At 40.2% G+C, this 25,970-nt stretch overlaps 2 protein-coding genes across 3 annotated transcripts in view; one reads left to right on the top strand and one right to left on the bottom strand.

Annotated features, from left to right (window-relative positions):
- On the bottom strand, positions 1 to 10,113 carry ccdc80l2 (coiled-coil domain containing 80 like 2). Of its 2 annotated transcripts, XM_080875174.1 has the most exons (12): positions 9,418 to 10,113; positions 9,258 to 9,346; positions 8,948 to 9,121; positions 8,655 to 8,806; positions 6,711 to 7,016; positions 6,286 to 6,526; positions 6,007 to 6,163; positions 3,204 to 3,340; positions 2,587 to 2,738; positions 2,034 to 2,137; positions 1,566 to 1,646; positions 1 to 538 (listed from the first exon to the last, which is right to left on the bottom strand). In XM_080875174.1, the coding sequence occupies exons 1-12, from the start codon at positions 9,695 to 9,697 to the stop codon at positions 204 to 206; spliced, it is 2,208 nt and encodes a 735-aa protein (XP_080731300.1). In that variant the 5' UTR covers positions 9,698 to 10,113; the 3' UTR covers positions 1 to 203. The 2 variants fall into 2 exon arrangements, with proteins under 2 accessions (XP_080731300.1, XP_080731301.1); XM_080875175.1 differs by lacking the exon at positions 9,418 to 10,113 and having other exon boundaries at positions 8,948 to 9,117; positions 9,258 to 9,352.
- A 3,448-nt stretch (positions 10,114 to 13,561) lies between these two features.
- nnt (nicotinamide nucleotide transhydrogenase) overlaps positions 13,562 to 25,970 on the top strand; it is a 36,790-nt gene continuing 24,381 nt past the window's right edge. The window contains exons 1-11 of the mRNA XM_080876280.1: positions 13,562 to 13,637; positions 15,566 to 15,785; positions 18,388 to 18,617; positions 19,512 to 19,729; positions 19,967 to 20,054; positions 20,206 to 20,294; positions 21,801 to 21,988; positions 22,357 to 22,490; positions 22,608 to 22,799; positions 23,809 to 23,962; positions 24,843 to 25,004. Of these exons, the coding sequence (XP_080732406.1) occupies positions 15,632 to 15,785; positions 18,388 to 18,617; positions 19,512 to 19,729; positions 19,967 to 20,054; positions 20,206 to 20,294; positions 21,801 to 21,988; positions 22,357 to 22,490; positions 22,608 to 22,799; positions 23,809 to 23,962; positions 24,843 to 25,004 (1,609 nt within the window). The 5' untranslated portion in view covers positions 13,562 to 13,637; positions 15,566 to 15,631. The remainder of the gene's footprint in view (positions 13,638 to 15,565; positions 15,786 to 18,387; positions 18,618 to 19,511; positions 19,730 to 19,966; positions 20,055 to 20,205; positions 20,295 to 21,800; positions 21,989 to 22,356; positions 22,491 to 22,607; positions 22,800 to 23,808; positions 23,963 to 24,842; positions 25,005 to 25,970) is intronic.

Here is a 25,970-nt window from a genome sequence, read left to right as displayed (position 1 = left end):
ATCTTTTCAAATGTATTTATTTCTTGTAAAATATCCAGCTTATTATTGTACGATCCAGCAGATCATCATCTATACATCGACTTTATCGATTCTTATGAGTCCAGTTTTGAGGTCTCATTGGCTCAAGTCAAATCCACATGTTGATACTTTTTGTTTCATATTAAAAAATTTAGGTAGATAATCGCTTCTTCCTCTTTTTGTCATTATTCCTCGGATTGGCTGTAGAAGTGCATCATCTCTGCCCTCTCTTCATTGTATCCGTGGGAGTGTTCCTGCTCATTGCCTCCTCTTCCTCTGTCCTCCTGGCAGTGAATCCCCAGCCTCTTCTGCAGCTTCGCCTCCTGGAGGCGGAGCTCCATAGAGTCCACCAGGTCGTAGATGTTATCCAGGGACCACATAGGTGATGGAAACCATGTTTTGGGGTCACCATCCTTCCCCACAACCACCATGCTGAAATAGTCCTTATCGATCTTTAGCTGTTCCCTCATATTGTTGACCAAGTCAGGCGTCAATGACTCAACCTCAGTCTGACTGCGACCTGGGGGAAGGAATGGAAGTCATTTAAATTACACAAAACAGTGAAAAGCGAAAGAAACGAAAACTAGGATAACCCAGATACTTTCAGATTAGATAAAATATTATGACAGCTCAACCTTAAAACCACAGTCAAAACAAAACTTTCGAAAGCATTTCCTCTAGGCTCCAAAAGGGAGAGAGTCCCATATACTTCTATGTTGAAATGCTCGACTTTACAGCAAAAATAAACTTTTACTACCTGGAACAGAAACTTTTTCGTCCTCTGCAGCTAAATTTCCCCTTTGTGTCATCTGTGCTGACATTGATTTTATTTTTGCATTTTTAAAGGAAACATACAAAAAGGAGTCAAAAAATTAATCAAAAGCGCATTTTTGTTTTTGTGCAGCATGTATTGCTATTTATCCATTGGGATCATTTTTGGTCAGCTGTATAGATCTCTTTGCTATAATGAAGGGGGAACTCCAGGCATCAAGGGCCGGTGTCCTGCAGGTTTTAGATGTGTCCTTGATCCAACACAGCTGATTAAAATGGCTAAATTTCTTCCTTAACATGGCTTGAAGTTCTCCAGAGGCCTGGTAACTAACCAATCATTTGATTCAAGTGTGTTGACCCAGGGTGAGATCTAAAACCTGCAGGACACTGGCACTTCAGGCCTAGAGTTCCCTACCACTGATGTAGACTACACCTGCCAACTGCATCTCCATCTCTGTGCAGGCCAAACCACATATCTACATGTGGCAAAAGGTTAGCAGTAGTGACAGCATGATAGAATATAAATACTGAGTGTGTCTTCCTCAGCTACAGGCTTCCTTTGGTTGACAGATGTAGCCTTTTGCAGTCCACAAAACCTGTGAGATCATGCAAGCCACATCAATCTTTTTTCTTTTTTTTTTAAACAAAGAATGCTCTTAAACCAAAATGTTTATTAAACTACCTACCTTAAAATATACAATATTACTAATGATTTCAAACGTGTATGCTCCATTACGTCTCATACACCTGGAATGCCCCACATTACCATGACGTACCATTTAAGGGAAATAACTCAACAGTTCCTGATGCTTTTTCTTCTGTTCCTATCAGCTTTAGCATGGCAAAGTGACGAATACCTGAGAAAAACACAAGAGAAGGTACATTTAGACTCATTAAAAGGGACACATTCAGCACAGATAATCAAAACGATCCTTTTTTATAAAGACAAAGAAATGATTTTTGTGTCGATGAACCTATTTAGCTAAGTGCCTGTCTAGCTATGGTTATATATTTCAAATAATATGGCTCTTGTACCACACAATTTTATAAATGCATAACATTTTTAATACACTAATATTCATATTATAATATTCATTGTTTGATTCTGTCATGATCCGTACAGTTTTGTTTAATGGTATGCTTTTTCAGGTCCGAATTTCACAACCATGACAAATCTACCCATGTCTGACTTCTGGCTTCCTTGTAACACTTCCTTGTTACCGCGGGTCTTTTAAAACACGTACCCAGGGGACATTCCTGTCCTCTGACAGCAGAGAGCTGCTGCTGAAACAAATAGTCATCCTCAGAGGGAGCAGAGATGAGCAGCAGTCTCCTTTTAGAAATGAACCTAGAAATGAAAAATATAGATTTAAACTTGGATACCTGTCAGTTTCATTCAGTCATTAGACCACCTTCTATAAAATGGAAGACCATAGATTCAATCATACTTTTACTCAGTTTTCAAATTTGAATTATGCTACACTTTATATCATGATTTGTGTTAATAAAATAGAAACAAACATAAACTTACACAGGAATCAATAAAGACGAATATGAAGAATAATTACACGATTTAAGATAAAGATAGGAGATTGGACTGTGAAAGCTTCAGAGATCCACGCTCCACTAAAAAAAGGTCGCATTAACCACATGGGTTTTTTCACTGTTGATAATTTAAGGTGACGGAGAGATTAAAATATGCTGACCCTGTTTACAGCAATCTTCAAATTTATTTTGAGCTTGTTTTGTTCTTAGTGGATGGTGCTCACTGCAATAAAAACAGATTAGTTATATTACCTGAGCAGTGGGTTTTCTACTACAGGCTGTCCCATGTCTTTAGAGCACGCTGGTGGATTCTTTCTTTCCTTCTCTTTTTCTCGGTTCCTCGAGGGAAAGTTGTCAATGTAGTCAAACAAAGCCTGGCTTGATGGTGGAGCCTCAAAGACTCTCTGGGGGGGAAGGATAAGAGCAGGTGAGGGATTAGATCTTTAGTCTTTATGGGCATACATAAGCAACTAAACAACAAGGAAAATGTATTGCGATACAACTGTATTATTTACAATTTTTTTCTTTTTTGGTGAATGTCAAAGTTATTAAGTGACCAACACTTGGTCACATAATAAAGTTGTTCCCGATTACTTTAAGTGTTGCTGGAGTCATCAGAACTTTGTCTTCTCCATGCACCCTGGAAGTAGGTGAAGTTGTGCCAGAAATATTTGTTGCTATGAACATCAAAGTCCCATCTTTACCTGGTTAAATAATGGGTTCCTCGATGGGTTACTTTAAGTTCAAATATTGCAATGGTTTTGAAATATGAGTGTGTTGTCCTTTTAATCGCTAAACTTATCTGCTATCAGAAAGCCAAATAAGCAAGAAAAGGCCAAACTTGGAAAGCTCAGGTGAGATTTTCTTACACTGGCCTTGATGTCATAATCTGTGACAGTCATTGAAAAGAGGTCGGGCGACGACAGGCCGAGCTCTGCCCTCAGCAGAGAGATGGCCCCTAAATCCAAGAAGTGCTCTGCTTGGCCACTGAGTGGAGGCTCTGAATCTGGAGAACACACATACAAAGGATATAAATCAATGTGTGCACACACAGATGTTAGAGAAAATACCAAGTACACGTTACAGTGCATGCAACAAAAACAGTAATTATAACCACTATATCCCAAATCAGTGTCTCTGAACGATGTGTGAACTTGAAGACAGTGAGTACACAGGGCTTTTGTTTGGCTGTGTATATTCACCAAGTCCTCTTGTGGAAAGGGACTACTGTGTTAACTGTTAAAATGTAACTACTGAAGTATCACAGTGTAAAGGTTAAACTAAACATTTACTACATTCCGCAGTGCAAAATTAAACTGTTACTTCCTGGTACACAAGTTCAGAGAACTATTACATTTTGCTTAGCAGTAAACCTGAGCTGTTTATGTTATTCTGACTAAACCACTTCATTTTTATTATTGTGTATTGCTATATGCTTTATTAGATACTATCTGCTTTTTTATGGCTGATGGGAACTGTGTATTGTATGGGTTAGTTCCCTGATGATGAATTCCACTGACTTTGTTGTGCTCTTGATTTTGTATTCAGCGTCATACTGAGGCTGAACTTTGTAGTTTTGAGTTAAATGTCTCAACGCACATTGACTGGATTAGGCTAGCATTAAATTTGGTTCAGTAAGGCGCCCGCTCACACAGGTCTACAGATCAGCCTCCAGATAAAAATGTGCATTCTCTAATCACTTAATGCATGTTTAAATATTCAGTCCTGCAGGTCTATAGATTGACGGTGACCCTCTGGCATATATATTTTTCCTGGGGAAAATATATATTCCCTGACTGGTTGGCAAGTGGTTGCAATCGCTTGGTGACGTTGGTGGCAAAGAGGAATATGGTGCTGCACCAAAACTCTCCTTATGATTTCTTTGGTTGATAACAGTTTGCATTGAAGATGTTGTCATTGCAGCAACTCTACTACCAACCACAGTGATCACAAGGAGGTTTTAGTTTCAGCACCTTCTGTACAACTTCTAGCAACCACTCTCGACCCAATCATGGAATACACATTTTTCCCGGAGGACGGGAGGTTGCTATGCCACGTCTCTAGGCCTATGTGACTGAGGGATAATTTATGTCCCTCTGAAGTTGAACTGCCTTACTTTACCTTCAACCATATGTTATTAATAAATGATATACTGATATGGTGACATATGGGAGTTAGGCTAAAATATTAATCGAAGGCTCAAAACAACAGTTCTTCAAAAACAAGTCCACAAACAATTGTGTTCAAAAGTTTACATACATTCATCATGGCCATGAATGTCATGGCAGTTGAGGGCTTTTCAGCGTAACTGGTGCTGAAGGTTCTACATTGTCTTAACTTGACAAGGCCAAGACCTATTAGGTTCTTGATTGACTACAACTAGTAGTTTCTCTTTTCCAGAATAAAAAGAATTTGTTTGATGCCATTAATTGGATTCACCAATATTCAGAACAATGAGAAAGTCCAACGAACTCAGTCAAGATTAAAGAAAGACAATAGGAGACTTAAATTAAAACCTTTTGAAGCCATTTCTAAACAACTGCAGATTCCAAGATAATTAACTTAAATGACTGTAAGTATGTGCCATCACTATGTGGAAGAAGACCCAAACTGTCACCCTCAATAACTGAAAACATCCATCCATCCATTCGCTTCCGCTTATCCTTTTCAGGGTCGCGGGGGGCGCTGGAGCCTATCCCAGCTGTCATAGGGCGAGAGGCAGGGTACATCCTGGACAGGTCGCCAGTCTGTCGCAGGGCTAACACATAGGGACAGACAACCATTCGCACTCACATTCACTCGCACATTCACACAATGGCAATTTGGATTATCCAATTAACCTATCCCCACAAGTTGCATGTCTTTGGACGGTGGGAGGAAGCCGGAGTACCCGGAGAGAACCCACGCAAACACGGGGAGAACATGCAAACTCCACACAGAAAGACCCCGGCCTGATGGTGGAATTGAACTCAGGACCTTCTTGCTGTGCGGCAACAGTGCTAACCACCATGCCACCGTGCTGCCTTTATCACATGATAAATGTTTTTATTTACACGTAATCCACGTTGAGAAATGGGGACGAGACAAACCAGAAAGAAGCAGACCAACACCAACAACCTCCTGTGAGTTTTGTAGGTTATTCCAGGCCATTCCTCACTTTGTACTCATGAGTGTCTGTGCTGTGCTGTTTGAAGAGCAAGCCCCATAGAAAACAAAAACAAAAAAACAAAAAACTGAAATATCAGAATGACTATGACATTCATGCGCAGGGTTAGTGTGTATAAAAACAGACTTCAGACCAAAGGTTAAAATTAATTTATTAATAATCCATGTCTGTACACGCATAAGGCGTATACCAAGATGGCTATCTCTTTACTAACAACCTTAAGGCTTATAAACAGTCTGTGTATTTTACCGTTAGCTATTGTTAGCATGCTAAAATAGCTGGCAATAGGTCAACACCCACGGACAGTTTTGTTACTGTTCAGTTTCTAGGAAGCACTATATTTGCCTTTGGTTGCATGTTAGTAAAAAACAAAACAAAACCAAATACGTGTTGGTTCAGTGAACCCTGAGAGGATTTGTAGTTTTAAAAGCATTCATGAAGAGAACCTAAACAAATGTTGAAATGCAAATACATAACTGGCAACAAAAGGTAAAAACCCTTCCTACCTAGGTGGTAGTGCTGAATTATAAGTGTGCCATCACTTCCCTGTCCAGTAATGGTTGCCACTGTGATCTTCCTTATAGCGAGTTCACAGCGATACTTCTCATTCTCCTCAGTCTGCTGGATATACAGTGTTGCCTCTCTGTTGGGTGTTGAGATCACCTTGTATGAGGCAAAACAAAAACATGAAAATTGGTTCAGGTACAGCCGTGAAAACACATGATTTAAATTCATTAACAATCTGGAGGCAAAGAGAAGTGCAACGATTAGACAAAAGGTCTTACCATCAACCTTCTTGTCCCCTTTAAACTGTCCAAAAACTCCTTCAGCGCTGTTTTATCCTTCTCACTTGCCTCTCTGTTGGACTTTTTCCCCCTTCCTTTTCTTTTCTTTCCTTTTTTCCCTTTGCCTATTTTCTTAGACCTCTGTTTTTCCTTTTTGTTCCCCTTTCCACTCTGACCAGTTTTATTTCCATTATTTTTCTCTACATTTCTTTTCTTTCCTTCTTCCACAGATGGATGAGTGCTGCAATACAATATATAAAAAAGTCACTTTGATGTCCATCCAGCACTAAAAACAGTATTTATGTGCTGTAAGCAGAAGAGGAGGCAAGAAATACCAGATGTGAACACAAATCAAAACATTCAAAGGCATACTCTTCACTCTGTTTCAAAGTCTAACAAAACATACTAACTTAAAAAGACATTACCTGTTTTTCTTTACTTCCTCATTGCTCCTTGAAACAGATGGAAGACTGTTCACCCTTGTTTTCTCCTGTACTTTAGAATTGATGGGATCATTGTTGCTCGAAGGCTTTCTCATTGTAGACGGCTTACGAATTACAAACCTCGACCGACCACTCAGTATATCCTGGATCTTACTCCTCAGAGCAGCTTTTTTGTCCAAAGGTGGTCTTCTTTGTAATGGCACCACAGAAGTCACATTTCCTCTCCTCTGAGGACTAAGTGTCATCTTTTTTCTTTTTTTCACAATCTTCTTTTTGGTGGTTTTACATCTAAAACATGGCATAGAAAACAAAAAATTCACATGTGTGTTCACTTGGAAAACTATGAAATCTTTATCTGTTTTTAATCATCATTTTTTTTAAACTGATGAACGTAAGTGTCAGGGATTGTAAAAAAAAAAAAAATACAATAAAATAAAATGAGGGGGAGTTGTTTAGCAGGAAGTCTGGTGAGCAGATACTGCCCATGGAATAACGTCCTGTTCATGTCATGGTCCTGCGACCATGACTCAGTGACTTTGTGTTTGTGTTCTTTATTGTTATTATTCTCTTTATTATTCATGGGCTGTTTTGGGATGGTTTGTGTTTTGGGATTTTAGATACTGGGTTCTGGGTTTGTGCTCCCTCTATTGGTCCCTGGTGTTAGTGTTCCCCTGTCTCGTCAGGTTAATCAGGTCCAGCTGTTTCCCCCCACCTGTGTGTGATTTCCCAGTGTCTCTCTGTGTACTTATAGTGTGTGTTTTCCTCTGCTCCTCGTCGCGTCGTCTGTGTTCATACCCTGTGAAATCCTCTGCGTGCTCTCCCTGCTGTTCTCCCTTCATGTTCAGGTTTGCCACTCCTTTGTGTAGTTTCTCCCAGTTTAGTTCGTCCTTAGTTCAGTTTTGCCATCTCCCTTTTATGTTTGGTATTGTCAATAAATCACCCTTCACGTCTAAAATAGTGCTGCGTTTGAGTCCTCCTTCCACTCTTCACACGGCCGCTGACCCGGACCGTGACAGTTCACCAATGAATCGCTTCACTTGTTCCCCATCGCTTTGTCAGTTGCTGCATTTGATATTCAATATTCTGGTTGTGTAGATTAGTCTTGCATATTTTCCAACCTTATTAGTCCATAGTATCCTTCTTTCCCATTGGTAATTAATTCAGTCTCTCAGAAGTGAGTTTGACTTAAGCTAGTGCCCAACTGCTTATAGGTGAGTTATAGTTTCTGTGTTCTTGAGTCTGCTAGAGACTACTCTGATCTGAGTGACGTCAATTTCATCATCAGACGGTGAAAGCAAGGCGGTCATACACTTAAGTGACCGGATAAACTAATGAGACTTTTCTTTACCTGCATCAACTACTCAGCAGCCTCCAGGTGGAAGGAGGACAACCGTTACTCAGTCTCTGTAACTGCTAGTCTTATTTGTGTGCGTACGCCATATAATGGTCTAAAGATCTCTGAAACTCTTGTATATAATTGTTTTGCACTGGGTACAAATATCCTTGCACATTTTGTGACTCTTCTGTACTTATTGTTTCTGAATTCACTGCAGGAGCCTGTCTAGGACTGTTTGGCAAACTTCCTGACACGTTCCTCTCAAAGCTCAGAAATATTACATTAATTTAATTTGTGATGTTGACTTGACCATAGATGTGCATGTCAGAGTAAATTGTTGTCTGACTCTCTCTGCTAGCCCTGCAATATACTGGTAACATGTCCAGGGTATATCCTGGCTGTCACTCCATGACCGCTGGGATAGGCTCCAGACCTCTATGACCCTGAACTGTGTAAGTGGAAGAAAATGAATTATTGATGCTAAACAGGACAAACATTTCACGGTGTACAGCTGAAAAGGAAGCATGATCATCATATATAGGACCTTTAAAATTAGTCATCACATAAAAATAAAAGTAAGGTAGTGAAACCTGAGGTGAGATCCTTTTCTGGTCATCTTCTCCAGCTTCCTCATGGGGAACTGATCGATGACCTCCAAAACGGCCTCGACACGCACCGGATAAGGGAAGCGCTCGCTGACCCGTAGGTTCTTCTTTATAACCAGCATGGTGAACTTTTGCTCCTGACATGATTGGTGTTCAACACAAATCAGAAACACATCAACTAGTAAACCACCAAGAAGCATTTCAGTTTAAAAAAGAATTAAAAACGCAATAACTTTTTTATATGTTGCCAAGAGTTTGAAATGAAGCACACTGGTTACTTGGCTGGTAAGCTCCAGGTAGTGCAGCAGTTTGGTAACCGTGTCGGGGTCCAGGTTCTCGACTGTGGCATCTCCTTGAAAAGTTGTTTTCTGGATCCGTCCCTCCATCATAGCATTCTGAATGATAGTTACAATGTACGTATCTCTTTCTGCTAAATGGCAGTTCAGGCCTTTCTGAGTAAGGCAGAGAAAGAAACAATCAAATAAAACAAGTAAAAATTGATGGATAAGCAGCTAGTTTAAATTTTTTTTTAAATCTGAAAAAAGAGTAAATAATGTGTATGTATCAGAATAAATTGCAGAGAAGTACTTGCTCCATTTCTTCTAGCTGTTTCTCCATCATACGAAGATATTGGTCACTGTGGGATGGAGCTGTTATCACCCACAGACGCTTTTTACCTGCAAGGGAAAATCGGTGACTGTAGGGACATAAGAACAGGAACATCTGCTGGTCAATTAATTCCTCTTACCTGCAAAGTCAGCCAGGAAATCCATCTCTGGAGCCAAGCTTGATGATGACTCTCCAACTTTTCTGTTATATCCATCTTCTCTGCTTTCTTCCAGCCCTAATCCATGTTCAATTCCAGGAGGAAGGTCTGAGTAGTCTCCCCAGTCTCGTACATTTGGGTCCAACAGTTCCTTTGGCTTACCGTCACCGAAGCCCTGCCATGCAGCCAGCAAACCCAGGTTGTTGAGGCTCCACAAAGCTGCAATCAGCAACAGATAGTGTGAGGTAAAAAACTGAGGCATCTTCACTGATGTTGCAAATAAATTGGTCTGGCGATCAGCTGGAACTGCTTAGCAGCTCATAAATCCTCATCTGAAGTAAAAATACATATGTGCAGTGTTGCTTTCACCACCGCCTGTTTAGAAGTGATGTGCAGTTATTTTAAAAAAGGGGGAAAAAAAGTATCCAGTTAATAAAACAATAGCCTGAATCCCAGTTCAACGCTCCACTGAAGGCTTTATGGTGAAAAACAGGTGGATCCAACCTGGAATCTGTAAAGGAAAGGGAAAAGCAAAGACTATCGTGGTGTTAACGTCTCTCTGCAGCAGAGAAACTGACTCGAGAGACACTCCTCTCCTTACACACAGACACACACTCCTGGATCGAATTAAACCCCAGACCCTTTAACAGGAAACTCCTGGAATTTTCTGCAACTTCAAAGCATTTTCTCCCAGAAAACTCTCTCTCCCTCTCTGTCCCACACACTACCATACTATTACACACACACCCCACAAAAAATAGTCATTGTTGCATAATTGGCGCCACACATTGTCTTTGGTTTGAATCTCTTCACCAGATGAAATTTCATTGTATTCAGCATGTTTGATTTACACATATGTCACTATCTGTCAGACAAAAGGATGAACTTTAATCACAAACTTTGTTACCGCACACATGATTTGTGAGAGGTGATTTCCTGGGGTTTTCCCAGGAAAAGGGCAAAGACAGTGAAGGTCATAAACTTTGGGAAGTTCAGGCAGTTCAGACCAAAGCCATTTGTTCAGGAGAGTCAAAGCTTTTAAGTGATGGGAAATGGCAATTACCATAAATAACCAAGACCACACTGCAGATGCCGATGTCTAGAAAAGGTCACACCAGTTCAAAATTGTCAATCTGAGACAAATGTCCTCACAGGGCAAGAGCCTTCTGTCAGGTAAAGGCACTCATCTTTCTCCAACCTCACAAAGCTTAAAAACAACAAAGCTAGATAGCTTACAACCACCTTCCTCTCATTAAAACCTCCAAATCTGACTTGAAATAGCTGCAATTTGAACCTATAAACCCCCAGATCTCTTCAAATGCAAACATAATCACTGAAATGGTGACAGAAATTCTGTTTTGCAGAATATTTAGAGCATTCTTAGTAGTGATCTTAGTAATTATTGTTATGTTCACTAACTGGGCAGTTTTTATTAGGTAAACATTGCTACTACTGGGTTGAACACCTTTTAATTCTTTGTGGTGTAGATTCAACAAGGCGTTGGAGTTTTTTTGGTCCACATTGACATGACTGGCATGCTATTACATGGCCAACAGCTTAAACTGACAGGGTGGATCCATGCTTTTCAGGCTGTTTATGCCAGATTCAGATCCTACCATATGAATGTTCCAGTAGAAATGGAGCCTCATCAGAACAGGTAGTCTTTCCAGTCTTCTGTTGCCTAAATACAGTGATAACCATGTGATGTGACTGGCTGATTAGATATTTGCATTAAAAGAGGTTGAACAGGTTTCCCTAATAAAAGTGACTATAAATGGCTTACTCTAGAATTATTGCCCTTATTCTATAAAACAAGCAAATATTTCATGTTTTGTACGATAAATCAAATGCAATTTTTTATATTATATAAATAAAGTATCCACATAAGTATGAAAACTGCACATTGTTAGTATTTTATATGTAATTTCATTTGTAACAAATCATTAGTGGATCTACTGCACATAGCAAGGAAGTGCAACAGGTAGAATTTTTTGTCAGATGGACTGAAAAACACATGCTTTGAAGAGTTATGACTTTTTAAATATTCTTGCACAAGTTTCTTTGCCTCAAAAATGGAATTTAGTGAGAATAGGGACAAAATAAAGACAATGGAAGAATGCAGGCTGTCAGTGCAATTAGAAGAGCTGTCTGTAGGGTGAAATGAAATACAATGAGAACCAGGTGCAGCCACAATGCATCCCGCTCTGTGGTCCTGATAAAGAGAACCAGATGATCACTGTGTATGAGAAATAGAGGATTTGTTCTGTTTACATGTGCTGTGCTTTAAGTGAATGAATGTGAGAGAAAAGAAGCTAAGAATAGCATAAACAAAGACACATAAAGAAGCTGCTATCTTGTTGTTTAAGTGTCAAAACAGGTCGTGTATCAGTTTTTGTAATAATGATACACAGTTAAAAGGTAAAAACAGTAAGAATTCACCTCCCCGTTAGCACAACAATGTGATTTTTCATAGCAAATACATCATTTAAGAGACAATCATGATGTCAGATTTCATTTCAGACAGTGTACCAGCTTACATTTACCATGATGAGAGATCTTTGGGTTAAGACCAAGAATAACAGAGTGAAAGCCTCCTTCCGCTGACTTCACAGCACCATTCATATTACACTTTGCACGAGAACGCTGAATTTCATACAGCTGTGCAGTCTCCAACATACCAAATGAAGCCCAGGTGTTGAGTTTAGTGTTTTATATGTAAGATTACAATGACATGCTAACATAATCAAATGCACAACAGCCTCAGGTCAGTATGAGGTCGCACATGATGACATCACAAGGGGGAGGACACGTATAACATCAGTCTCCAAATCATAAACACAGACAAAAGATTTAAATTTGTACAAATATATTTGTATGCATAGTAAATTGAGATAACTGACCTGCCACGATGAACAAAAAAACTCCAGGGACCCCCAACCTTCTGGTGACCACAAAAAACTTGTTCTAATCTGAATAGAAGAGTATTTTGGAGTCTGGATTGTGAAAAACATTGTCAGCTAGGTTTACTGAAAAGATAAACAACTCAAGGTAAACACCTTAAAAAAGCCCCTCACTAATATTGACCAAATCCTATGAATTGGACCTCTGTGTCTACCTTTGTGACATCATGAATTTTTTGTTTTGCTTATATGATGCCTAGTAGAGCCACAGAGAGGGTCACCTTAAAGCAAGGACATCCTAGTTATTAACAGTGGGCATGCCAAGTATGCAAAGTGCACAGCTGACTTTGTGACTATGTGAGACTGTTACATGTGCACAAATTAATGCACATGAATCGCACACAATTAAATCAACCTCAGTGCAAGTCTCAGCCCTGAAAGTTGGCCCTAAGTATATTTTTTTTAATCCAGGTCCCCAAGTAAGCATCTGTAGACCCATGCAAAAGTGAATTTTGTAATGTTTACTCCAAATGTAGATGGGGCTTCTCATAGCTCAGAATGAATCTTTCTGGGGTAACCTGAGATATAAGCACATGTGGGTCCTCATACATTGCATTTTTCAGTGCTTTGAAAAAATATCCGACCTCTTCCTGCTTTTTATTTGCAGAAAGGAAGGGGTATATACTTTTTCACAGCACTGAGCATGCATTAATGAAACACAGCTGGCAATAGCCTATTTTTTTTGGCTCAGTGCTACTTTGGGGAGACCAAGAATTCCTCTGTGCAGGAACAAAAAGAATGAGAGTATTGGCTGCGGGCTGCTTTATCCACGAAATGAAAGCAAATGCGAATAGCAACACAAAAACTGTACAGTAAACTCTATGAATCAAGCGGAGCCTCATATTTAGTAAACTGTAGTAGAGCGCGCCTCAGTGGGGCCATGCAGAGTTGCACCTTCAACGTTTTTTTATGCATTTTTCAGGTACATTACAGAAATGTGCTCATTAGTCTTTTCCAGCACATGGAAAGGCTTCACCATAACTTTTCGTCTGATTTAAGGCTGTTAAGGCTGTAAATCTGATGACATATAATATGTGGAAAAGTTATCATAAAGCATAAAAGGAAACGTTGACAAGACAGAGAAACGGCACTGACAGTAACAGCGCAACATGCGCCGCCTGATATCCTCTGACGCATCTCCCGTGGTCCAATCACGTCTCTGTGCCGGCCGCTTCTCCTCACTCCTTCCGGGTCGTCGCAAAGTTCGCCTGTGCTGCACAGAGCCGGGGACTGTCTTCAAAGGTCAGTCGAGTTATCAATCGTTAACCTCTCCACTCTCGCTTTCCACCATACATTTGTTTCGGTTTGCATTTCTGCGAGTGTGCGAGGGGCCTTTTTGACTCACACGTCGCCTACATGTATGAATCAGAACCATATGACTTTGTATGCAAGCTAGCGCGCTTTATGTTAGCTCGGGTTAGCTTCCTTACCCCCCTCCCCCCGTTATATATTTTGTCACGGGTATAGACAAAAAGAAGCGAGCAGCCCGCCTGGATTGTGAGCGTGTTGTCTCTTGAGTCGCAGGGGAAGCTGTGTGAGAGCTGGCCCGCCTGAAATGCGTTTAATGCACCAGCTTTTATGCTCCAGATTCTTTGAATGACACCGCTGTGTTGTTGTTATTGTAAGGAAGCCATTGATATGTGGTTTTGTTTTACTGGTGACTCACGAGGTGGTGGAAAGGTTAACGGTGCTCAGAGCGGGTTAAGCATAGAACACAAAGCAGCAGACCCAAGCAGCTTGATGATGATGTTGGTGGTTATTTTTATGTATCTTTAGCTAACTGTTAGCTGAAACTCAATGACGTGGTAGTTACAGGTTAAAAAAAACAAACAAACCCTCAACTACTGCCTTTAAATGATCCACAATTAACTTTTATCGACCTTTATTCGTGTTGTTATTTATTTATTAATTCATACACGTAGTTCAGTTTGCGTTTATGTTGCCACGTTTCATTCAGGCCTGTTTAACTTCAGCCTTGGTTTACTGAGGACTGCTCAGCTTTTGTGCTCCAACTGAATGCCTGAAAAATCAATAATAATGATGATAATAATACTACTAAAAATGTCTAGCATGAATATCCAAACAGTGTATGCACATCCAAGGCTGTACACTGAGAGATCCCATTGTTAATGAGCTTCTTAATTATCAGTAAACATCAAATGACTGTTTTTTGTTTATGAAGTTGTACAGTTTGGTTTTCTTGGGTAGTTTTTGAATATTGTTGGTCATATGTGGCCTGTTACATTTTCACTACTGTTTAACTCTAGATTGAGAGCTTAATTCAATAATGAAATAACAATAAATAACTTAATTTAAAATGTTTGCAGGCATATTCATTAATGTGCCTACGCTATGATTGTATGACTGTATTTAGATTTAATGATGTATTGATTGCTGTTTATAATTTATCACTTGTGTTTTTTGTGTACTAAGACATTGTTATTAGCTCTTTAAACTTTTTACAAAAAAATTACGAACAGCTCAATTAATAGCATTGATTGCAGTTTACACAGTAACTATATTTTCCACTCACAAAGGTGTAGCAGCAAATAATATGATTTTTTTTGCTTGACAAATTACTTGAAATATTGAGGATTCCTCAGTTCATTGAGTCCCTTGAACGCCACTCTCTGCACTAATGATTGGTGCATGTTTTTAACCTTTACTCAAGACATAAAAAGTGGCACAGTAGAGCTTGTAGCCAGTGCGGTCTAGTTTGAACCCTTCTGCACCAGCCTCCTCTCCTAGTTTATCCCAGTCATATTATCTTCTTTTAAAGCAAACATACTACGCCACATATGCTGTTTACTGCCTTTGAATCATTTGGTTTGTTGCAATTAAAATAAGTGATTGTAGTTCTCTGTGGCTTTATTAGTGCACAGTTAGGTTGATATGCGATCAAACAACGCACTCATAATAAGGTGCTGAATTTTAGTGCAGCTATGTGACCTGTTGCATAAACAGCGGTCACTTGCATGTCCTTGATGTGCAAGGGAAGGACAGTTTTCTGTGAAAGGATTTGGCATGTGTGTAGTTGGATTCTAGTTCTGGGATCGAGAAAAATATTCAACATGCTTATTTTTTCCTCTCACTTCAACATAGTTTCATCCTGCAGTTCTTCTTAACCTCTAACCACCCTCCCCTCTCTCTCTTTTCATGTCTCCTCCCAGGAGGGCTGTTGTCTGTCCTCTATAGCTCCTCCTGCAGTGTGAGTGTCAGGTGTGTGTGCGTGCACCATGGCTAGCCTCCTCCGAGTTGTGGCAGCCAGCTGCTCAGCGCCTGTGTTCAGCGGGGTTTCTGCTGTAAAGCTGCAGAGTGGCCGTACCATCAAGTCAACATGTCTGCGTTTTTTTAGGACCCATCAAGCCCTCGGGCGATGTGCTAGTCCAGGTAAGGCACTGCACAGTGAGGAGCGTAAGTTAAAGAATCATTAATGCTATAATCAGTGTGGTGTGACTCTTTGTTTTATTGACTGTCTTCGTAATCCATAAAATGGGCAAGGTGACCCAGGCCTGGAACAGTGTTTTATTGCTAGGTGTAAGCTTTTGTGACCTAGTGTTCCTATATAAGAATAATGCCATGAAATTCACAATTATGTATGATTGGTCATTCTTTAATAGCAGGCTGGGTTTTTCTGCTGTTTCATTGAGACATGTCTTTGAGATATAGGTAGATATTTAACCGCTGATAGCCACAGGAGCAACACCACCTGTAGCATCCATGTCTTTTCTCAGTGTCAGGTGTACAGCATGAGTGTTACAGGTGTCTGCTACGCATTATATAAAACAGATAGAGGGTTATTCAGTTCACCTTAATCACTGTTGCAGCATTCTATTCATGCATTCTTGCATGCTTGTTTTGAAGGTCAGTGTTATGAAATAGTTAATCCAGAGGACAAACTTCAGTCTCATCCAGCAGTTTTTCAGTTTGGAGTTTTGCTTTAGAGTCGGTGTTGCATACTGTTTAAATATCATATAGTGCATAACCCAGTTTCAGGGACATTCTCAGTTTGAAGGCTCTGAGGCAGCAGGTGTGATGACTGTGAAGCCAGTACCAGCTGGTTAGAGGAGCTTTATGTCTGCGTGTGCTGGTTTCCTTTGCTTCATGGTGACATGGGTTGATTTTCTACAGTTCAACTCGCTCCAGTAACAGCTGGCAGCGTTTATTCTGGACACACAAGTGTCAGATTATGATCTCATGTAGGAGGGGCACACATGCTTACGTGTGATTATGCTTTGACCTCCAGAGAACCTATATACTCACAGCATAACCTGAAAGCATGTGTTTACGTGAGACGGGTTTTGTTCTTTAAAGTGGACAAGATCAGACTTTGCTGCATGTTGTGTATGGTGTTGGCATAACTTGCAAGCAAGCTTACAGACATAACTGACTGTGGGATTAGAGTTAGCAAATGAGCACAGCATGATGCTTCTGACTTCTTTTGTAAAATTGTCAGAGAACTGCTTCAGCACTAATCTAAAAAAATAAAAATCACCGTAATCTTATTTGTAAGTTTTTATCTCAGCCCAATCAATGATTATAATGTCCCTGTATAATAAAAGGCTGGTTTGCCGTACGTCTAAGCATCCCCTCCTTTGAAACAACCCAGGTCTGTCAGCCTCTCAGCATTTCCTCTTGTCCTCATTTCCAAGAAAATCGGCACAGTGTAAACATGTTTATTTAAAAACAACAATCACGTGCCTCTGAGGGTCTGCCCTTTTCAATGTTTCATTCATAGGGGAAGGTGTCGAGGCTGCAGGCTCAGGGTTTCAGTCGTGGAAGCTTTCATTGCTCTCACAGTAACGTAATAAGTTATCTTCAACTCATAAGACTATCTTCACTTGTCTTGTCTCTTGTGTCTGCACCGGGTCTTCCGAGCACGTCTATGTTGCAAGTGTTGTTGATATGTGAAGGGATTAACACGGATCACTTTGATCATCATCATCGATCTATCCGTATGTTTGCAATCGGACTACATTAGTTTAGTTTGTTGAAAATGTCACGTTACATATGCGGTAATTGATTAGGTCTTTAGCAAAAAAAGGTAATCAACAGCCCTTGGTCACTGCTTTTAGTGAATGGATTTATCTGCTTTTGTCTACTCAGCGTGCTTATTCAGTAATCCTAATTTTTGCCGGAAGGCTACCTGAGAGCATTTTATTTTGGTAGATAGGGTTCTTATATCAGTACTGACCTTTGATTTATAGACCATATTCACATGGTTGGCTCAGAAAAATAAATTCTGAGCCGTCTTGTGCTGCAACGCTTCCTGTAAAAGTGGCCATAGGATGGGTCACTGCAGCAGCAGGAGCAAAAAAGAGTAAAGGTTCATGTGTATGGGTTGAGGAGGCAGCAGGAAGGAACTGCAGTGGAATTTCCCATAGGAGCCAATAAAGCATGCGCCTGCCTGTCACTTGAAAAAGAAAGTATTATAAAAAGACTCTGACGTTTTCAGTTTGTTCTTTCTGTTGTTTTCTTTTCAGTTTCTCTTTTGCTACTAATTTATCCCTTGTTATTCTCTCATATCATACTCCCCTTTTTATGTCACCATTTGAATCAGTAAATGATTTGATTAGTAAATGAGAGATTCAAAATAACTGCAAAACTGATGAATTTACCAGCAGTCCAAGCTGTAGTTTGTGTTTACTGCTAATTTGCAAATGTCACATGAAGAGAAAAATCTTATCAGGAATGCAAACAAAGGCCGTTATTTATATGTTTATGGTAAACTCAGCTAAGTTGTCCTTTCATGTAGTAGTAGCAAAGATCCATAGCATAAGCAAAATGTTGTGGCTTGTTTATTGTCACTATATCTTTCTGCTGTTTTGGAACATGGCATCTTCAGTCGTACAAACCCAGAAACACACTGCACATTTCTACCATCTTTCTTCATTAAGGATTCAATATTTATTTATTTCACCTTAGCTTTTGTAGCTCATTAAAAAATTTCCTTCAGTTTGTGAGTTTCACCAGATCATTTTCCCCTCTCTAGGTATTCCATACAAACAACTCACAGTCGGCGTTCCCAAAGAAATTTTCCAGAATGAACGCAGAGTGGCGCTATCGCCTGCCGGCGTCCAGGCACTCATTAAACAGGGTTTCAATGTTGTTGTGGAGTCTGGAGCTGGAGAGTCTTCCAAGTTCGGTGATGAACAGTACGCCCAGGCTGGAGCAACAATTAAAGACCTCAAAGATGTCTTAGCCTCTGATGTGGTGGTTAAGGTAAGTCTTAAATAAAGAGAGGGTGTGTTGTGTAGAGAGGGAAGAGGAGGCCACAAAAGGCGGTTGAATGAAACCTGTGCCAGAAATGTATCACTATCTGACTGACTGGTTAAGAAGAGGTAATGAAGGATAATAGAAGGAAGTGGGGGAAAGGAAGGAAGTCATAGTTTTGATGATGACAGCAGCTTTTGGCGTGATGTGTGTCTTGTGGTGTAAGTGTAGGAGGATGTGGAGGGATGACAGAGTATGTGAATGCAGGGAAAAAAAACATGTCACTATCCCAAAACAATTAAACTGTCTGTCTTCACGTCAGACATGGTGGTTGAGGATGAGAAAAAGGCAGCGATTCTAAGAAAATGAGAAGCAGCTTCATGCTTTTACAGGTTCTTATTTGATAATCATTTATAATTAAAGGTTTGTTATTTTATAATCTAAACTAATATGAAAGTGGAAAAATGTCAGAGAGAAGTGAAGGTTGCTGTGGATGACTTACTTTAAACACAACCTACTGGATCCTTACTTCCTTGGATACTATACGTACCAGTATGGACCTGAGTTTTAGTACATTGGTCACTCATGAAAGAGCCTTGGTAACTGTAATATACTACTGATGAAACCAGTGGGTGAGTCTGGACTGGAACTGATGGTGTTAACTTCATAGCATAAAAAAAGTCAGAACTAAAAAACACTAAAACTAAAACACTGCACTGTAGTTGGCTGATGTCGAAGAAAAGGTAGAAATATACATATCTATAAAAATATAGGAAACACTTGCAGTACTCTATAGTAGCTTTGATATATACTCTGGGATAAACTGATCTCGATAAGATCTGATCAGTTATTTCTGGTCACACTACGTTCGTTTTGAACTATGTGAGCTTTGTCTGCTTCCAGGTCCGTGCTCCTATTTTCAACCCTGCTCTGGGTGTGCATGAGGTGGATATGATGAAGGATGCATCTACTTTGATCAGCTTCATCTATCCAGCTCAGAACCCTGAGCTGATGGACATGCTGTCCAAGAAGAAAGCAACTGTCCTGGCTATGGACCAGGTGCCCAGAGTCACCATTGCCCAGGGTTACGATGCACTGAGCTCCATGGCAAACATCGCAGGGTATGTTCACGGTGCCTTCAAGGCATGTATTGTTGACTGCTTGCGTCCAGTTGAATGATCTGCTCCTGTCTTCCTGTACTCTTGTCTTATAAACAAAATGTTGAATTACAGACCCAGACCAGAAAAAGGAAAACATTTCTTCAGATGTTTTAGCAACTGCTCAATTTTTCTTTCTTTTTTGCATGTAGCACATCTATATTCATTGTTTTCTTTGTTATGAATTCCCTGTCTTTTCAGGTACAAGGCAGTGGTGCTGGCAGCTAACAGCTTTGGACGGTTTTTCACTGGACAAATTACAGCAGCCGGGAAAGTGCCTCCTGCAAAGGTGTGTAGTCTGAGTCCGTGTACTTTTGGAGGTAGCATTTCTTTTATTTAGAAGGTATGCGTCTGTGAATGTGACTCTGCCAGTTTTAACTTTAAGCATGGGCCATAACTCTGGTCATCCTTAACTAGTATTTGTACGCCTTCTTTAATAGGTGCTCATCATTGGAGGTGGCGTGGCTGGGTTGGCAGCAGCGGGCACCGCCAGAGCCATGGGAGCCATTGTCAGAGGATTTGATACGAGGTTAGAAAAGTTATTGACTGTAAAATATTATTTGTTATTGTTTTTTGTTCACCAGCTAATATAGTCAGTATTATTAATTTAGTGTAGAACTAGCGGCTACAATGGCAACATCTAATATCGCAGTTAATCACAGCGACAAAGGCGTTGTGTCTCCTTTGGCTTTTTCACAATAAAAGCTGTCTTTGGCAGTTGAACACTTTGAAGCAGCAGCAGTAAAAAGCTAAGAGAAAAGTGAAGGAAATGTGCAGTAATGATGTAAAAAATGGGATAAAATTATGACGCATGCCTTCTTTCCTTTGAGTTCCTTATACCTGCTATACATGGAAAATTCAAAGAAAACAAGGGCTTTGTAAATGTAAGGGCCTTCATCCCTTCATATACTATACCGTTCAGTTTTATAAAGTTAATTCTACAGTCATGCTAATTTTCTGTGTGCAGTGAACTTGCTGTCCTATAGATTTTATTTTACAGCAGTTAAAGTCAGCAACCAGATCTCGGACTTGTCTAAGGAGCTTGGAAAGAAAAGCGTCTGGACTTCTTTGAGTTGCTTGAAGAGAAAGAAGTCCAGACGCTTTTCATTCCAAGCTCCTTAGACTACGATGACCTGGATGACTGAAAACAATCACAGACAGATCTCTGACTATTTGCAGACTTTGTAGACCTAACAGATAAAGTCAAAATTAAAGCCACTATTAAGCCAGATTCAGTCTGCAATCTGTCTGCGATTGATTGGGGTCCAGCTGGCATACTCTGTTTGTGATAATATAGTGATTAGCTGTGATAAATTCAGTCACAACCTCATCAATAATGGGGACGTAGTTGGTGCAGTCGGTAACCATCTGAGTCACGTTCCCTACTGCAAAAACATGCCAACGATTGCATCTGAGAATGGCTGAGTTGTGCTCATTAAGGGTGTTGTATGCTTAACGTCTGGTTGACCAGCTTGTCGCCACAGCTACTGCACAAAATTCAGTGCAATCACTAGACAACCACCAATTTTGTTTTTCCTAGTCACAAGGTTGGCTTCCTATTTTTACTCTAGTGTGACTGAGACATTAACACATGTTATTGCTGTAACACAGTATTCACAGTGTGTTTCTCTTCAAGTTTTATGGACATACAGTGTTTCTCATATTGTACCACATAATCATTTTTAGAAGTGATTATTCTTCTGATATTTTCATGATTATTGTTTTTCTTTATTGAATGTAGTGCTTGTTATCTCTCATATCCCAACTTGATATCTTGATTTGGGTGACAGTTACTTTATTTTCATGCACAAAGTGGAAAATAAAGTTCTCTGATTTCAGAAGGCAGAACTGCTAAATGTTTGGGACTTTTTCCTTTAACAGAGCACAGGAAGGATGGTATTTCCTTCAGTAAATGGTTACCAAATAGTTTTCCATTAAATAATATATTAATCTTTGCAGTTTTTATCACACGTGTAATGTGCTCTCATCTGAGATTTCGAAATTACTAGTAACCTCTCATTTTCCTCTCTCCTAGAGCTGCAGCTTTGGAGCAGTTTAAATCTCTGGGTGCAGAACCACTGGAGGTGGACATTAAGGAGTCAGGAGAAGGCCAGGGAGGCTACGCCAAGGAAATGTCTAAGGAGTTTATAGAGGCAGAGATGAAGCTGTTTGCTAAGCAGTGTCAGGACGTGGACATTGTCATCAGCACTGCTCTTATCCCTGGTATGCAGAGAAGCGCAGTGTCAGGCAGAATAAGAATGTTGGCTGTGGCCACGAGCCCTGTCCTCAGCATCAAGGTTGCATAAAGAGATTTCTCTCCATTTGAAATAGGATTTGAGATGTGTATTCTCGTCTCAACTCTTAGAAAAGTGCCCATTAGCTCCAATAATCTTTTGGTTTTAACAATTTTTAAATGTAGTGTGGGCACAGTAAGCTTAACTGCAGTGACTATGAGTTACTTGCTGGGTTATACTTTGAGATTGAGGTTCCATTGAGGCTGATGTGATATGATACTTTGTAAATGTGGGCACATTTTAATCATCTTTCCAGTGATGCATTAATAGCCTAGTCTTTCTGTTTTAACAATGCAGGTAGGCGGGCACCCATCCTAATCACCAAGCCAATGGTAGAAAGTATGAAAGATGGCTCGGTGGTGGTGGACCTGGCTGCCGAGGCAGGTGGAAACATTGAAACCACAGAACCTGGAGAGCTGTCTGTATACAAGGTCAGTGCATACACTCTTCAGACGTTCTCACACTTAAACAAAAGGAAGTTTTTGTTTGGTTTTCTTTAATTGATTGGCTTGGTTTAATTTTTTTAAATATTAATTTTTTTGTTACAGGGCGTGACCCATGTTGGCTACACAGACCTACCCAGCCGTTTACCAACTCAGTCCAGCACTTTGTATTCCAACAACATCACCAAGTTGATCCGGGCGATCAGCCCTGACAAGGAGAACTTTTACTTTAATGTCAAGGACGAGTTCGACTATGGGACCATGGATCACGTTGTCAGAGGATCTGTTGTCATGGAGGTATGAGGTCTTGTGCAGTCCAAAGCCAAACGTGCTGGTATCGCCAATGTGATCTTTGGCTGGGTGGACATTTTCTGCCTTTTCTCTGGCTGTCCTTACCTAATATTTTCTAGCTGTTCTTTACTGGTCCTTTCCATCCATCCATCCATCTGCACATGTTGTAGGATCATGTCTCAGTCACTAGATGTCACTCTTAGCATGCATTCTTCTTGCATCATAGTCTCTATAGAGCTGCAAATGAAGCAGTGTCCTCTCATTACACCAAACCCCAAGGCAAATTAAATCTTTATGCCACATGATATACTCTAATTTCTATGTTATTTAAATATTGCAGTCAGAGGTTCTCATTTTTGCTTTGTCTAATGATTTACAAGCAACGCTACCATCAAGTTTATTTTTCACCTCCTGTTTATGGAATTCTTCTAAGAATTTTAGGTTAAGCAAAGTTAATGCAATAATCAGCTGAAATATTGACTACAATATGGATGTCCGTATGCAAACCACACTACAGCTGCTGCAGATTTCTTCAATCCATGTTTTTTAGCACAGGAAAAGAGAGATAAGAGATTATTTTGCTTATATTAGTCTGTAATCTTATTCACTTCTTCAAAAGAGCAGATTTCAGAGATGAATTAACTCATATAGTAATGGTCTTACAAATGCTGCTGAAACACAGCAATTTTTTATTGTACCTGTCCATTAGCTTGCCTCATTGATCTGAACAGTTAAAAGGGTAAAGATTGACCATTCGTGAGGGGGGTCAGGGTAGAGCTGCTATCCCTCCACATCGAAAGGAGTCAGTTAAGCTGGCCTTGGGCATCTTACTGGGATGCCTCCTGTTATCACCATCAGTGAGGTCTTTGCTTGGACTGCTTTCATGATAAGTGTCATATATTAAATTCATAACTTTGCACCGTTTTTTTTTTTTTTTTTAAATCAGACAAAGATCATCACCAGCTGAGCCATAAAAATGGTTTGCTCTTTTTGTTTCTCTATTTGTCACCTCCAGAAAGGAAAGAACCTGTTCCCCGCTCCTCAGCCTCTCAACGTGCCCGTCGCAGCGCCTCCTAAAACGAAGAGCGTCCAGGAACTGGAGGCAGAGAAGGCTGCACAGATTTCCCCTTTCAGGGCCACACTCACCAGCGCTGGGGTTTACACTGGAGGTTGGTTGTTGCAGATAACTGTGGGTGTACCATTAAATTTAGATTTAGGGTGGAGTAATTCAACTAAAGTGTTCTTTAACACAGTTTACTCTCATATATTTTAACTGTCATCAAAGGGTCTTAGGGGAGGTCGAGGTCTTTCAGCTTTTTGTTAACAGTTGGAATGTGTACAGGAGGCGAGAAGTGACAGACGCAGGTTACAGATGCACACACCGGCACCCTGTTAGTGTCAGGAAGTGTGCATTGTAAAAACAGCATCACGCTGAGTGTTGGTTTGAAGTAGAGCTGTGGTGAGGTGTTCCTATGGTGCCTCTGTGTCAGTGCAGCACATGTAGTGGATGCGGTTCACACATTGTTTAGGTGCTTGAGTAGTTTCCTACTTAACACCAACACACAACTACTGATGTTAGCTCCTCTTAATCAGTGTGGACTGCCTGTAAATACCCATTTATCTGCAGCCATTTAGATCATCATGGATGTGCATTCAGTGTGTAAAAGAATAGTCGCCAAAGTAATAAAATAAACTTGTCTGCTAAAGTGAAGGGAATTAGGACAACATGGGTGGTCAAGTGCCCACCACATATGCGCCCTTTATTTTTCCAGTTACGTATATTTGAGATTAAAATGAAGACAGAACTGTTTTCTTAGACTTCAGCTCCAACATAAACCAGTCCTGACAGTTTCAGCTCCTTCTATAGAATATTCCAGGAAAAAGAGCCAGCACATTTAAAACACTTTCTCCACCTAATTCTGTGAATAATAAATAGGAGCTTCTCAGTAGGCATACATTTTGCATTTCACTCTTAATGTGTCCTTCAGCTGTGCAGTCAGAGCTACTCTACTTCTTTTATTTCCTTAACTTCTCTTCTCTCTGTGCCAGGCATCGCCACCCTGCTTGGTCTGGGCCTGTCAGCTCCCAACGCTGCCTTCACTCAGATGGTCACCACCTTTGGTCTGGCTGGCATCGTGGGATACCACACAGTGTGGGGAGTCACTCCTGCTTTGCACTCTCCTCTCATGTCTGTCACCAACGCCATCTCAGGTCAGTTATTTGCGATGTGTCTCATTACAGTTTGTGAGTTAAACTTCCCATAACGGAAGTCATTTTTCTGTCTAGTATGAATGAAGTCATCGTTTCTCCCCATCTGTGTAAGCACAAATCACAGATCCACACAGTGCCTGATTTATAGCCGCGTGATACACATTTATCACGTTTACATTTCTAAGAATAATTGTAATTACAGACATGAATATTGATGTTTCCTTATTCAGTCTGAATCACACGAACCGGTAATTTTATGCACTTCTTGACTGGACGCTGGATGTTTTAACTAATAAAAAAAGAACTTTTTTGAAAGTTTGACTTTAAGCTGTTTAACCAAAATTATTAATCATGTGTACTCACAAGTGTCATTAATCCCCACTGACACCCGTACATCTTTACTGTCCAGCAGAGTAGAATTTACTGAAACACAACATCCTCTACCTCGTGGTATATAGATATAGAATAGCAATACATTAATTAAAAAAAAATAATAATAATAATAATATATATATATATATATATATTTTTATAAGCATTAACCTTAATCTTTGATCGATCACACCCAGCTGGCTGCTGTAACCCTGCTGTTGCCTTTTTGCCCTTCGTTCTAAAACTTTCAGGATCGAGTTCTTATTGCGGCTGCTGCTTAACACAGAAGGGTTAAGAGGTTAGAGAGGTAAATGGTACGTGTGTGTTCTCACAGCTTTGATCACTCCACAGCTACACACTGAGGTAGGAAGTAACACGCCGTTGGTGATCTCTGAGGGTCAGGGAAGTCTTTTGCTCGTTTACTCGTGTGCACAGCCGGACATCAGAGCTCGCCTGCAGAGCCAAGCAGTGTAATATCTAAGAGATAGTTTTCACTTTCTTTGAAATTTTATTAGCGACACCTATATATCATTTACCCTTCTGTGAAGTTTGTCCAGTGCTGTCTTAAATGAGATGGCTCGAAAAGGCACATGG

This window comes from Rhamphochromis sp. 'chilingali' (genome assembly GCF_963969265.1).
Source record: "Rhamphochromis sp. 'chilingali' genome assembly, chromosome: 2".
NCBI lineage: Eukaryota > Metazoa > Chordata > Actinopteri > Cichliformes > Cichlidae > Rhamphochromis > Rhamphochromis sp. 'chilingali'.
The sequence above is the reverse complement of the archived record's forward strand: the minus strand, read 5'-3'. Positions and strand labels throughout refer to the sequence as shown.

Bases quoted from the DNA above. Each gene is read 5' to 3' on its own strand.
- ccdc80l2 (XM_080875174.1), bottom strand. From the start codon at position 9,697: ATGCCTCAGTTTTTTACCTCACACTATCTGTTGCTGATTGCAGCTTTG. The intron at 6,527-6,710 runs GTAATGTCTTTT...ATTGTATTGCAG, and splicing joins GAGGAAGTAAAGAAAAACAG to CACTCATCCATCTGTGGAAG. The intron at 539-1,565 runs GTACGTCATGGT...TCCTTCCCCCAG, and splicing joins TGAGTTATTTCCCTTAAATG to GTCGCAGTCAGACTGAGGTT.